Here is a 15,923-nt window from a genome sequence, read left to right on the forward strand (position 1 = left end):
GTTCTGTTAATAATCTTATAGTTGTTTATTCATTGCAGTTACACATATGCTAACTCACCAAGATATGTGTGCTTATTCTGTTCTGCCTCGTGGATTGAAAGTATCATTATAACAGAGGACTTGTTTTTATTATACAGACTTCTATCCCCAGCAACTGTACACTCATGAGCATAGTAGGTGCTCACGAAATAATTATTGAGAAGGTGGAAACAAGCCTCCTAAATGCACTGTGCCTTTTATAGTGCACATAATACATTTGTATTTACTTTTAAAACTATTAGAATTACTCCTTTTTTTGGTTATTTGGTCAGGGGTACCTTTTTGGAATTTAGATATGCTGCAAAATCAAATTTGGAGATCATGTCTATGAATATTTAAAAAATGATGACTCAATTCCTTATAATCTCTTCTGACTTGAAACCCAAATATATTGTAATTCAAAACTTTTATATGGGGGGTTGATATCATTCAATACTGCACTGATAAGTTAAATGATATTTACTTTCTCTTTTGTTTTGTATTAGAGTACCATCCAGGGTCATGTAATAATGTGATAGTGTTTTAGAAAATGAGTGCAAGTTAGAACTATATGCTACCTCTTACTTGCAAGCTGTTAATTTCGCTAAACCTTCATCGCCTCATGTGGGCCTAATTATACTCCCCTCATGAGACTGTTGTGAAAAGTAAATGTGGTAATATACTTCAGGTGCTTAGCGTGATACCTAACACATAATAGCCTTTAGCTGTGCCTGTTATCATTAATATAGTTCATCTTGTAAACAAGTACTCTTTGTTTTGTTTTATTTGTTTTTTATTTTGTGTATCTGTGTGTGTGTGTGTGTGTGTGTGTGTGCTTCCTTTTACAGATGGATATACCACCGATGACATTGAGTTTTACTGGCGTGGGGATGATAACGCAGTAACAGGAGTGACAAAGATTGAACTTCCACAGTTCTCTATCGTGGATTACAAACTTATCACCAAGAAGGTTGTTTTTTCCACAGGTGTGTATCAGGGAAGAGGGTTAAGGCAAAAGGGGCTTCAGCATATTTTGTCAAAAGCATTCACTTATTTCACAACTGGGTCCCAGGGAAAGGTGACTGGAAGATTTGGATCTGCTGCAAACCTCCAGTTCCCCATCAAAGGGCCCATTGCTCATTTGGGTTCCATGCAGCTATTTCCCAGAAGGCACCCCCACAAAGCTGAGAGGGTTACCTCTGTGCCTCTCATCTACCAAAGACTGGACTAATTGTCGGAGACAGAATACAGAAAGAGAATGACGTTGGTCAGAGTTGTTTGCCCGAGCTTTATACAACTTACAGAACTGATCCTACTCTTGAAAAATACAGGGAAGAGACGGTTCGCTCACGTCTGACCACAATGAAATTCTCTAGAGGCAATAGAAAAGAATTCCACATTATCCTCAAAGGTTAAGAATTTCTTTATGGAACCTTACCTCCTGTTTTAGAGCTAAAAGCCCTTCCAGATGTTGAGATTATCCTGATGCTTTCACCATTCTTACTCTTCTAGCATTGAGGTTTTTGGTTGTCAAACTTGGTTTCACCACCACAGAATTTTAGCAAAAAAGCTTAGGAAAGTAATACTTTGCTGCATAAGGGAAAAAAACATTAAGGGGAAAAACAGTAAACCCACAGGAATATTTCTTTTTTATGTTTTTCTTATTGGAATGAATTCCCCAGGCACAAAAAGAGCTAGTACTATAACTATACATTTTTAATTACCCTTCTGCCTTTCCCTGCAAACTACTTCAAGTAAGAGTTGTATGACTTCGTAAGACTATAACGTAGCCTTAGCTTTAAGAAACAAACAACAGAAACTTTTCCTAAATTGGAGGTCCCTGAATCCCTGAGACACTAGAAATGAGTTCATATCTAAAATATTCTTACTTTAATATTACAACACTTAACTTGAGCCCAAGAAGGCTAGGCAAGACTTTCTTTCAATTATTAATAATGTCACCCCTAACACACACGATTCATCAATGTGACTTTTTGACATTCTACAACGATGTTCAGTTACATATTTTGTTTAAAGAGTAATTTCCTGGATCATCACAATCAAAGGATTTAGCGTCAGGAATATGATCCTTTAGTTTTATCTCCCAAAAATATTCTTTGGAAACACTGATTCTCCACCTTTTGATGAGTCAGGCACCCCTTTAGAACTTTGATGGAATCAGTGGAATTAGCAAACATATATAATCCATACATGTGAAAACCTTCACACAATTTTAGGGAGTTGCTGTATACCTGAAGCTTGCCATTGATCCCAGATGTGCAGTGAATTCTGGGGCTTGTGAAGAGATTTCTAAAATATGATCAGAGTGTACAGCCTTATTTCTTATATAAAAAAATAAAAACAAAACATCTTACAGGATGGTCTTGTTGAGGAACAACTGAGGGGGAACAAAGGGACTGTACCAAAATGTCTTGTTTTCATAGTTGTAGAGAATGAGTATCCTTGATCCAGTGCAGGAGCCTGAGCAGGGAAGAGCTGGAATTCTTTTAATTACTCATGACTATGGGTGTACTCAACACCAAGTAACTTTTGCTAATTAAAAGACCAGTGTTCCCATACTACTTTTTCAGGAGCAAGTGCCCTTCATCAGGAGCTAAAGTTGAATTTAGGGAAGATTTACAAACTTATTTATGGGCCTTGAAAGAAAAGTATCCTATAAATATTGATTGATAATTATGATATTCTAAAATTGCCTTTCTAGGTTCCTATCCCAGATTGTCCCTCAGCTTTAAGCTTAAGAGAAACATTGGTTACTTTATTCTGCAAACATACATGCCTTCCATCCTGATCACTATCCTCTCCTGGGTCTCCTTCTGGATTAATTATGATGCATCAGCTGCAAGAGTGGCATTAGGTAGGCCATTTTCTAACTGCCTGTGGGGCTTGACTCTGTGTGTGCACACGTGTATGCATGTGTTGTATGCGCATGCATGTTCATTCATACACTTTTCTTAGCCTGGTATTTGTAATGCATGATAAGACTGGGCTATGCACATTACAAGAATTTGGCTGTGAAACTTTGGGTTATCTGATTCAGCATTAAATCAATTAAACACAAATTAAAACTCTTTCATGTCAAAATTAGCTAACCATATAGCAGTTGGTAATGAAATTAGTCCTGTCAATTTTTTTTATTTTTATTGACGCATAGTTTGTGTAATATCACTTGATAATTTTTCAATTTGCATACTGTGCTTCCTTATCTGGAAAGAGCTCCCTTCCATCTTTTTTTTTTTTTTCTGAGCAGGAGACAAGGAAGTATATTATGTAACTAACAGATAAGCAAAAAGACTTCTAAAGTCTTATTAAGATTTTGGAGTAGCAGGATAGAGGGCAGAAGACAACAAAGTAAGATGGCTGGGAACTCATCCATAGCATCGTTTATCTTATGCTTGATTTTTTTTCTATATGATGCCAGAGGAAGAGAATATATTATATTTCATGAACATTTTTATGTTACTAACTCCAGATAATAGTAAAGTATGATTATTTTACACAATTTTTATTATTTTGAGTTCTGACTAATCCCTTTAAAATGTTGGACTGTTACCTTCTCCACCATGAGATCTCAATTCAATCATCACTTCCTGAGAGAAGTCATTCATTTTTTCATTCAACAAGTATTTGTTGAACACCTACTATGTGCCAAACATGCTAGATGCTGGAGATAAAGTAGTTCCCTTCTGGAAGTTTTGTGCTAGCAGTAAAAGGACAATAAATTTATTTTACTTATAATGTGAACTAGGTAATACAGTATGTCTATAGAGGGAATAAGCAAGGTGAGGGCAGTTGGGTATGCCAGGAGGAACAGTTTATAATAATCATTGTAAAGTTCATCCAGAAATTATTAATAGAACAAAAACTTCATGAAGATAAAGAGTCACTTAAATGTCTGGATGGGAATATTCTAGCCTATTACAAATGCCCTGAGGTAGGAAAGTACCAAGGATATTAGTGAGGTAGCCAGTGAGGTGAATGTGAGAGTGAGTTCAGGAGTCAAGATGATGTTGGGGACAAGGGACTAAAAGATTATGAGGCAGTTCCAGAACCATGATAAAGACCTTGCTTTTATTCTGAGTGAAATTTCAGAGCCATCGAGGAAAGAAGTGATATGATTTGATTTCAGATTGAAAGGGATAAATTTGACTGCTGTGTTGAGATTAGATTGTGGTGGTTCAAGGATGGAAGGGAGAAGTAATGACCTCCTGGACTGAGTCCAGTCCTCTGTGATAACTTCTCTTAAAATACAGAGAACTTCCCTTTGTAGACCAACTGTAGTTATAATTTATATTTATTTGGTTTGTGATGTCCTTTTTCTTCATGGTACTGAAAGAAACATTGAAGAAAGGTCCATATATAATTTTGCTTCCATTATATCTGTGATATCTTACACAATGAATGGTGTTCAGTAAATATTTGCTGAATAAAGTAATGAATGGAATTTGTAAATATCTTATTATTCCAAAGTGAAAAATCTGTTAATTTTATAATTTTATGTCATTACAGGAAAAATAAATAATTAACTTTTTAAAAGAAATTTGTAAAACATCTTTTGATAGAGTAATTTATTACTTGGTCAGAGATATCTTAAAATGAGATTGAGATAGATAGCAAAATTAGCATTGTCAGTTTTATAATATACGTATACAGGGTAATCTGCAGTTGAAATAATGAAATGAAAAGTGAAACTGGGAAATGTTTTAAATGACTGATATTATAGAGAAAATACAAAAACTCTAAGACACCTAGACCTAAAGCAAGAACAGAGTTTTTCTGGCCATGCTCGGAATCAGATGCACAGATTTATTTTTTCTGTAGTTGTTTTATGAGCATATAGAAAAACAAGACAAAAATTATGATCTTTATAGAGAGATAAAATTAAATCAGAAAACTTACATTCCCAAAATATCATAGAAATTAAACTTTTGGGATGTGTTATTGGGTAGTGGTTAAGGACACAGCTTTCTGAGTCGGAGAGACGGCCATTCAAATGTTGATTAAACAACTTCTCATCTGTGTGATCTTGATCTCTGGGCTGTTCTCACATCACTATTTTGCTACAAATGTGGACCTTATCACATTCAGGACTCTGGACTCCTAGTGCTTTTGCCCGGCATATGTCTTCTATCCCTCCAATTATAGAGGGAAACTACTCTTCACTGTTGAAGATGACCACTCAGTGAGATGAACAATTATAACCTGAGCCAGTATGCCATTTCCCATAAAGAATCTCCTAATGGTTCCATGTTACTTATCTGTGCATTACATGCCCCGTTGACCAATCCAGAAACATGAGGGCTAGATACCTGCTTCTCTGCTACCCGTCATCTCCAGCTTCCAAATTTTTATAATCATTTGCCCCTACCATCCGTATAATGCAGTCACTGATTTCAATACTATTGTGATTATTTTGATTCATTTCCTCTTTATCACTTAGATTATTCTGAAAAACTGTTAGTTGGTATTCCATTTTCCTGTCTTGTATCTTTTCCCTCTGTCCTTCACACTACTACAAGAATGATTGTCCTAAACACAATTTGTCCCTATGTCTCCCTGCTTGAAGCTGGTCAGTGGCCCCACCTCACCTTCATTTTAAGTTCAGACTCCCCATTAGGCCTGTATATACAGCTCTGCATTATGCAGCCTTACTTAATTTTCACTCTCCTCACCATGCTTTCTGTCATATCCTATAATGTACCCACATTGACTTTCTTGAGATGCTTTTGATGGACTGTGTACTTTCAACCCCCCTTCAAAGCACTCTTTATAAAAGCTCTCTCTACCTTCACTTTTGACCTCCAGTCCTCTGTTACTTGGGTATCTCCCACTCATCCTTCAGTACTCAGCTCCAAAGTCTCCATTTCCTGACCTCTCTCCTGCTGCATCACAAGGCTCAACCAGAGACTTCTCTGTATCCTTGATGCTCACCCTACACACGTGTCTACCATGACATTTAATTTACATCTCTAGCCTACCACTAGATATATAACTATAAATATATAAATATAAATAAAGGAAATGCTTCAAAATGATTAATGTTATTATGAATTAATGATTTAAATGTGTCTCCAGGGCCTATCACAGGGCAGGTATGTACCAGTAAGCTATTTTGTGGCATGTATGAGTGAGTAAAAGAGCACAATTAGCCTTTCCAAATATGATGAAATCAGCAAGGAAACAGGAACATTACTAATCTAACTCTTGTCATTTTTTTCAGGAATTACAACTGTCCTTACAATGACTACGATCAATACCCACTTGCGGGAGACTCTCCCTAAAATCCCCTATGTGAAGGCCATTGACATGTACCTGATGGGGTGCTTTGTCTTTGTTTTCATGGCCCTTCTGGAATATGCTTTGGTCAACTACATCTTTTTTGGGAGGGGACCCCAACGCCAAAAGAAAGCAGCTGAGAAAGCTGCTAGTGCCAACAATGAGAAGATGCGCCTGGATGTCAACAAGGTAAATTCAGAGGGCAAGCCCTCCTTGGTTCTTAAACTCGTAGAAGAATGCCAGCAATATAGGCTAATGGCCTTGTTTAACAAATGAGGAAACCAAGGCCCAGGGAAGAGAATGGGTAATTTTCCCAAAATCACAATGTTAATTAGTGATGGAGGCACAATTATGGCCAAAACTTATGTTACATTTGGATGCCCTTTACCTTAACACTAGGATTGCCCAAACCATAGTCATCGGAGAACTACCTTTGTGAATTTTTTCATATATGAGTATAATATGTACTATTTTATACCTTATATGCATTTACTCACTTTAAGTTTTTTAAAAAGGAAATTTTGTATCACTTAAATCAGTATTACTTGCTGGAAGATAATCTTAAGTAATAAACATAAAACTATTGAAATGAATTCTAGGCTACACTAGATGAAGACTCTGGGCCTGAGCCTGTTCTCTTTGATTTAAAAGGGAGATAGACAAGTGCAGAGATATATTAAAGATCCACCAGCAATAAATGAAGGCTTTCTCTTTGAAGTCATCAGAAGGATAAAAAGAGAAGTGGAGGGTTAAAAAAAAAATAAATTTCTCCTTAAGTGACAGATAATTACTTAATGCCTTGCACATGTACCACTTAAAGTCACTGAAGCATGTGACTCTAAGAGACCACCATCTTGCTTGTTACACATAATCAAAGAACAATTTCCATGTGGTTGTAAATGCTATTTAATCTATAAGGCAATGATTCTCAACCTTGGGTGCCCAATCGAATGACTGGGAGAGTATTAACAAATACTGAAGTCTGGATTCCTTTCCCAGAAATTCTTATTTGAATGTGCTGGAGTATGCCTGGGTATCATAATTTTTAAAATATTCTTCAAACGTTTTGCTAATTTGCAGCCAAGATTTAGAATCTTCATTTAGAGGTTTTGACAGCAGTCCCAGTGGATCCAACCCTCTTTACTACCCAAATGTTACTTCACCTGGCTTCCTCTATCAAACTTTCTGCATTAAACAGAATATTTATATATGTATTTTCCCATAGCCCAAATTTAAATCCTTCAATATAGACCAAAAAACAAGGCCTTATTTTAATATCTGCCATAAACAGTGTTTATAAAGTAGTGCATAGTGTTGAATTTAATAAATAGCTCATAGTAATGAAACTAGGAAAACAGTAATACTTTTAAACTATCTGGTATTATTAACCAGATCAATCATTATTTAATTGAAATTTTAATATTTCTGACTTCAATTGAATTCCAAGGATAGCACATCACAAATAATCTCTACAGTTAAGTTTTATTTGGAGCAAACCCAATGAAAGCTTTAACTCACTACTGTTTTCAAATATCCATAGGTCTCTTTCTCTCTCTCTCTCTCTCGCTCTCTCTCTCGCTCTCGCTCTCACTCTCTCTGTCTCTTTTGGACTATTCTCTAATCAAAGGCACTTCTTTGCCAGGAGATGATGTTTGTAAAGATGCAAATTCTAAGTATGGCCCTTGATGGCTAATGACCCATGGGTCTAGAAAATTGTCAATTTCTTTACAGTGCCTGATGTTTCACTTATTAGAATCTGTCAATAGGTTCTCTCTCAGGCTGTGAAAGAAAAGAATGCTTTTAAAAACCATTTTATGATTTTTCTGATATAGTAGCTTCAGTTAAATAAATAAGTAAGTTAATAAATAACACTATCTCATAGGACTGCAATTTGAACTGAATCTAAATCAATTGCCCTAATGAAAAGCTGACCTAGTAAGATAACATCTGATCCTTTTTACTTTCATCTACCCTATTTTTTTTCATGCCAGTTTGCATTTAAATGATGAATTTAAGAGCCAGAGAGTGGCAGTTTTATAGCAAACTGAACCTGGAGAGCTTCAGAGAGTTTTAAGTTCAGTGTCGTGAGCTGAAGGTAGAAAATGGCTCACTGAGCGAGTACCCCACAGTGGCTGAAGTTGGACCCACAATTCAGAGCATAGAATATCAGAGAACAAAAATGATATCAGAGTTCTTTGAGTACAGTGGTTCTTTTTTTAAAAATTTTTATGTTTATTCATTTTGAGAGAGAGAGAGACAGACAGAGCATGAATGGGGTAGGGGCAGAGAGAGAGGGAAATACAGAATCTGAAGCAAGCTCCAGGCTCTGAGCAGTCAGCATAGATCCCAATGCGGAGCTCGAATCCACAAACCATAAGATCATGACCTGAACCAAAGTTGGATGCTTAACTGACTGAGCCACCCAGGTGCCCTTAGTACAATGGTTCTTAAAACTCAGGCAGTTTTTCCCCCAGAGGATCTTTGGCAATGTCTGTAGATATTTTTTGGATTGTCAAAACCGGGAGGAGGGGATTAGCACTGGTATCTAGTGAATAGAGGCCAAGAATGCTGGCAAACATCTTTCTGCTCAGTGAACAGCCTCCTCCTAACAGAGAACTATCTAGTCCCAAATGTCGATATTGCTGAGCTTAAAAACCCTAGTCTAATCCAATCCTCTAGTTTCAAACACAAGAAACTGAAGCCCAGTAAAAATATAAGATGCTTGTTCTATTCTTACAGTTCTTTAAAAAAAATTTTTTTAATGTTTGTTTATTTTTGAGAGAGAGAGAGAGAGAGAGAGAGAGAGAGCGCGAGCGAGCAAGGGCGGGGGAAGAAGTAGAGAGAAATAGAGACACAGAATCTGAAGCAGGGTCGAGGCTCTGAGCTGTCAGCACAGAGTCCAGCGTGGGGCTCAAACTCACAAACCGTGAGATCACGACCTGAGCCAAAGTCAGACACTTTACTGACTGAGCCACCTAAGTGCTCTGTGTTCTTATAACTCTTAAACACAAGTGGTTTCTCCACCTTCTTTAATCAAAATGTGTAATAACAAGACATCATAAGTTCTAATTTAGCATGACAGTTCTAAACCTGATTTTGGAGTCAGTTTCAGTATTTACTGTCTATTTACAGTTGTGTGACAACAGGTAATAAACAAATAAGCAAGAAACTGACCCTTCAGTTTCTTCATCTATAAAATGGAGTTAATTATTCTCTGATAGGCTATTATGAAGATTATTTGTGATAATGTAAAGAGAGGATGGATAACATAGTCCTTAATACATGTTAAACACTCAGTAAGTGGTAAATACTAATAAAATATTAAAATATTATAAGTGATAGGAATTATTACTCTTTAAAGTAAATTTATAGCTTCCAGTTGTATCACCAATGCTTGTTCATGTATTTTACACTGTAAATACAGAGCACATAGGGTCCAATCCCATTCCTAAAAGACGATACTATCTATAGTTTAAGTCAATGCAAGGAAATCATTTTTCAACAGGTATTAGCTGTAAAATCTATAGCAAACCAACTACAAACTTTATCATTTATCAGGCCTGAATACTTAGAGGCATCTTGATTTGATTAAAACAAAAAAAGTGACCATCCTACATTCCAGACTCCCGTGGTTTTTTTTTCAACCTAACATGAAAGGTTGGAGATCTACATAGGGCTCTGATTGCACATCACTTTCTTTTGTGTTGGCATCATGAATAATGCCACTCTATTTCTTATCAAGAATGTCCATTCTTTTCAACTGTAATTTTACTTTTTTATTTTTTTTTCATTTCTTTCTTTCTTTTTTTTCCCAAAGCTGGGGAACATATAATCAACTAAGTATTGTTGGATGCTCTGGAAAAATCAGTCACCAGGAGAGGGATTGACCTTTTCAGCTTCCATTGAAGGTTTCCTAGAGAAAGAAGCAGCATGGGAGATCATCTAAAGTGATTTTTAAATTGTGCTCTGTCCTGAGGTCAGGGAGGGATGAAAATGGGAAGCCTAGGCAGGTGGGAGCCCACTGTTACCTCAATGACATATGTCCACATTTTTCCACTCTCTTCTCTGTATTGGTTTCCTGTAAGTTTTTAATTTAATAAGAGTATATACAGCTCTTAGAACAATTCTTTCCTGCCATTTAATTCATTTAATTTATATAAAAACTAAGGCTCTTAAGGAGAGTAAAATATCCAAGGTTGCATAACAAAGCTGACACAATTTCTGAGACTTGATCTCATCTGGATTTTCCAGTTTGTATCTAGTGTACATTCTGCTATGCTAACAATTACAAAAAATATTTAACAGTTCATTCTACATTATTCCATATATTCAATTCAATTGACTTCACTGGGGGAGGTGGGGGGGAAACACCTGTTTGCACATGAGAGTTCATAGTCCTCAAGCACTATCATGGACATTGTCTCCATGTAACAATTTAAGTTGTAAAATACAAAGAATTTTAAATAAACCTCAGACCAGCAAGAGGGTTACTGAATATGTTTCCCAAGTGTCTTATGGAGTTTTTAATTAAAATATAAATATATATATATATATATATATATATATATATATATATATATAAATCTAGTGTTAGGAGAGTGCTTCTTATTTATCCCTTTGCATTCTTCTATTTGTGTGTTTGTGTATTTGTATGTGTGTATATGTGTTTCCTTATAGAATTTGCTCTTGATTAATTTCCCTTACTTTTCTTACGTTCTCTTCAAGTTTTCAACTCTCTTTTCTTCCCTTTAAGCTTTATGTTGTTTATTGTTTATTTTGTTGCCAATAAGTGTGTGTGTATGTGTGTGTGTGTATATATATAACTAAATTCTAATATATATACATAAATTGATATGTATATATATTAGAATTTAGTTACTCCTGCCTTTTCACCACCTTGACTTTTACATATCTAAAAAGCCTCCAATGTCTTTATTGCATTAAGAGACCCACAACCACCAGTTTTCCAAATAAAACTGTGCCCAGAAGATCTCCATTTGGGGAACATTCTTTTTCCTGCATTTATGGGTGTTGTGAGTCTCTGTGTTGCCTTTATCCATTGTGCCTAATTTTTTTTTGTTATGCAAAGCCACTAAACTCTTTTAAATCTATTTATTTCTAGTGGTTGGAATTATATATATTTTTAATGATAGATTAAAAAAATACAACTAATTCAAAATCCTCTCTGTTAACATCGGTCTTTCTAAAGACCAGTAGCATTTATCTATATCCAATTTACTTTAACCACAAATCCTAATCTAGTGGCATCAGTCTACTTAATTAGCACATTCTCTACTTTGTCTTCCAGATTTTTTATAAAGATATTAAACAAAATGGGACCCAATATCGATCCTTGTGGGACCCAACTGGAAACCTCTCCCCAACTAGACGGACTACCAATTACGATTTCTCTCTGTATACGGTTAGATAGCCAGTTTTTAATCCATTTATTTGTATTTCTGTTGGGGCCAATTTGTTTAGCTGTTCCCTGTAAAATAATGTATGGGGTCTTTGCAGATAATCTATGGACTTATATCCACAGAGACTTGGAAATAAGTTAAATGTTTTCATGAAACCCTAATGGGGTTTTCCGGTTTCTTCTTTTTTTAATATAACTGTGATGAGCCTAAGCTTCATTGTTCCACTCAGTCATTATTATTGTGCTAGAGAGAGAAACCAAGTACATCATATTTTGAGATTCCTTTTCATTTGTATTGAGAAGATAGAATGTCATTATATACTATGTCATTTCTTAGTTTTCTTGTTGTGTTTATTTGGATGAATAGAATAGGTAGTGAATTATACATTCCTTCTATTAGTTGGATCAGAATTTAGGAGCCTATATTTTCTGTCCTAGATTATTAATTTATGTCTGGGAATGTTATGTTTGCATCAAGTCCTTGTTGCTTTATCGTTACATATTTTACAAATAACTATTACCTTGGTGGATTCAGCACTATTATAATGGTAAATAAAAGGTAATACCTGAGGTTGTTCCTTATAATTCCTGACTTACATGAACTCTAAAGAAAACATTTTTTTGGCTAATACTTAAAGTTCAGTTTTTGAATCCTCATGTGTTTGCATTATTAATTGGCAAATTGTCATTCATACTGCCCTCTACATTGGAGAAGGAGGAGGAGGAGGAGAATTGTCACCATTCTACTTTATCATCTACAACCTGTCCAACTCTTTTTTTTTTTTTTTTTTGATTTCTGTTTCCTGGTGAGGCAGTGAATGACAATGAATGCTCCTGAATCTTTCCTATGAGGACTTGATGCTTGATGAGCTGTTACTGTATCTTCTGAGTATCATGTTCTTCCCTAATTTTACTGTTCTGACCCCAGGTTCCTTAATTCCAAATTATTATTGCCTTTGGGGTGGGAGAAAGGTATGGTTTATCTATTAAATTGCTACTCTGTTTTATTTTAAGCTTCCTTTTAACTTCATTAGTTGTTGTGTTGTACACAGAACAGAGTTTGATAAATGGTATTAGGTAGATTCCAGGAGAAGAAATATTTGGAATTTTGCCATCACTAATTTAGTCCAATCCCCTAAACATCCAACCCCTACCATGTGTGTTGTCTTAGGCTATTTGTGTTATTGCTGTTCTTGTTTTTAACTCTAGCTAGTCTTGTTGAAATTGAACTAGACTGATTTGGTTGGGCAGTATTCTGGGTAGAACACTAACCATTTAGAAGAAAACACCATTCAAATTTCTGTTTATGATGAAAACGATTGAAAAATGTATTTTGCAAAACCAAAATCAAACTATATTGCATGATTGTTATAGTGACTGGGTAAAGTTATGTGAAAATTCAGGAAAAGCCCCAGATCGTGAGACTACTTTATAGAAAATTTGCCTCTTTGGTACATTAAATTTTTCAGTTGATGACTTGAAAGAGTTAATGATACTCTCTGATACCATGATTTAGACCCTCACTTGTCAAGAACTCTTTCCCAATTTCATAAAACATTATGTTACAGAAAATGTTACATGATTTACATTGAAATATGAATCTTAATGTCTTCTGCTTGTACACATTTCTTTGTTGACCGCGTCTGCACTATACCCTTTGAGTTCTCTTTTAATTTCAAACTTAGTATATGAAATAAGGATTGGTGTTCAAAAGTTTGAATGAGCCATTAAATCTGTAACTTGTAAAAACATCAAGATGTATGTGGCAATCCTCAGAGGCTGTAGGGTCCACTGGGAAAATGGTGGCTTTTAGAATCAGCCAGACCAGGGGCGCCTGGGTGGCGCAGTCGGTTAAGTGTCTGACTTCGGCCAGGTCACGATCTCGCGGTCTGTGAGTTCGAGCCCCGCGTCAGGCTCTGGGCTGATGGCTCGGAGCCTGGAGCCTGTTTCTGATTCTGTGTCTCCCTCTCTCTCTGCCCCTCCCCCGTTCATGCTCTGTCTCTCTCTGTCCCAAAAATAAATAAACGTTGAAAAAAAAATAAAAAAATAAAAATAAAAAAAAGAATCAGCCAGACCAAATTGGGGTCTCATTTAGGCATGGTCTTTTATGAACTGTTCGACCTTAGATATGTTTAACCTTTCCACCCTTCCAGTTCCTCAATAAAACACACTACCTCATGAAGCTGCTGAGAGGATTAAATGACATAATTATATTAAGGGCCTCATCTGGTACCAGACCAAGAGCACTCAATAAATAGTTGCTGTTACTCTAGAGATGGTAGCAGAGAGTGCATCTCTCTCTCAATTTTTTTCTTTTTTTTCTTAGTTTAGTCCTATTACTATTTTTCTAATTATAAATCTAATTCATGGTATTTTTTAATTTACAAAAGGCAATGAAAACCATCTGCACCTCCACACCCAGATATAATCACTGTTAACATTGCCTTTTATTTACAGGGAGTGACATACTTTTATATAAATAATTACCCTCTGCTATTGTGTATACTGCTAGTTTCCACTTGCCTTTTTATACCTTCAAGTATAAGTATACACCATTTCTAATAGTGACAAGATATTTTATTGATATATTTACCATAATTTATGTAATAAGCACCTATGGTTAGATATTTGCATTGTTTCTAAGTGGTTTTCCATTATAAGCAACTCTAAGCGTTCCACTGTGGACATGTTTGTACATCATTGATTCTTGATGTATTTCTTAAAATAGAATTTCTGGGTGAAAAAATGTATGTGCATTTAAAATGGTGATAGATATTTCCAAGTTGTTCCCCAGGAAAGTTCTGTCATAGCTCATATACCCACTAGCACCATATGAGTGTGTGGGAGTACACACACACACACACACACACACACACACACACACACACACTGTCACCAAGCCCTTAAAAGGATAAAGAACCAGAAAAAACTGGTGCCTTTGTCCAATTGCAGACGTGTTAGAGAAATGAAGGCAGAAGAATCCAAAACCTGTGTGCAGTTTTTCTCCTCTCCATTCAAAAGCCATAGAGAATAAAACAGCAATAGAAAAACAAAACAAAAACAATCAACACTTAACTCAAGCTGAAGCTCTACAAAGAAACAGAGACACATAAGCAGAGCCAATATTCATGCAAGCAGAATCCCGACAAATCTACCGAAGCTATATTTGAACAAATAGGAAAACCCTGTAGGAAGGTCTACATCAAAATGAAACATCTGAACAAAGATACAGCATGGCAGCTGTGCAGGAAAACTACAAATGACTCTGTCTATGTCTGTTTAGTTAGGTAGAAAGAGAAAAGAACTTAGGTTACAAAAGACAGAATAATGACTCTAATTGGAAAAAAAAATACTTCAGGATAAATTAAAATTTCCATAACAAAAGTTTTTTTCTCACCCAAAATTGAAGGAGAATATGAAACAAAAGATCAAGGATGAAATGATAAATAAGATGCTAAGAGGTGATTTAAAAGGCAAAAATGAAGACAAAGTAATCTTTGTAGAAACTAGTAACTGAGTCTAAACAAGAGAATAAGTGTGGCAAAATATCAAGGCAGTGACACAGAGTTTAGGCTGGAGAAAATCATGCCAAATCATGCCAAATGGAGAGAAAAGAGATATAAAGATACAAACCACTTAGAAAAAACATAATAAATATATAAAACAGGCATAGCAGATTAAACATGCAGAATCATGATGCCAGTATAGAATGGAATAAAATGGATTAGAAAAAGTCTGATGTCAAAAATTATAATAATAATGAATACTTATTGGATGCCTTTCATGTTCTTAGACACTTTACATATAGTATGTCATGACAGTCTTTATTATTATCCTTTATTGCAGTAATTATAATTTTATAGATAATGAACTAGGACCCAGAGAATCTAATTAACTTGCTTACAGTTAGAAAGCTAAGAAATGGTTGAACAGAAAAGATGACTAGAGGCTACACTCTTATGCTAGACATTATATATTTATACATATATGCAATAAAATAAATCATTAGGCCCAAAGGGTATACTGGGTCCTAAGGTAAAAATTATATAATCTCATTACCACCCTATTATATCTTTCTGACATTACCAAACTTCCATTCAGAAATAGTGAATGTTCTACAAGGAAGGGGAAGAAAATTAGGTCTCAAACTATTCAACAGTAATATTAAATTTTGTAAAACAATGGAAAAATG

The 15,923-nt window shown here is 35.4% G+C and overlaps 1 protein-coding gene across 4 annotated transcripts in view; it reads left to right on the plus strand.

The window, feature by feature from the left end:
* The window catches only part of GABRB2 (gamma-aminobutyric acid type A receptor subunit beta2), a 239,510-nt gene that overhangs the window by 189,567 nt on the left and 34,020 nt on the right, over positions 1-15,923 (plus strand). For 2 of the 4 annotated variants that reach the window (XM_011285651.4, XM_019839372.3), the window contains 4 exons: positions 867-1,004; positions 2,741-2,893; positions 6,257-6,501; positions 11,621-11,734. In XM_011285651.4, the coding sequence (XP_011283953.1) occupies positions 867-1,004; positions 2,741-2,893; positions 6,257-6,501; positions 11,621-11,734 (650 nt within the window). The remainder of the gene's footprint in view (positions 1-866; positions 1,005-2,740; positions 2,894-6,256; positions 6,502-11,620; positions 11,735-15,923) is intronic. The other 2 variants (XM_045035975.1, XM_011285648.4) reach the window with 2 other exon arrangements.

Source organism: Felis catus, chromosome A1, assembly GCF_018350175.1.
Source record: "Felis catus isolate Fca126 chromosome A1, F.catus_Fca126_mat1.0, whole genome shotgun sequence".
NCBI classification, from domain to species: Eukaryota; Metazoa; Chordata; class Mammalia; order Carnivora; family Felidae; genus Felis; species Felis catus.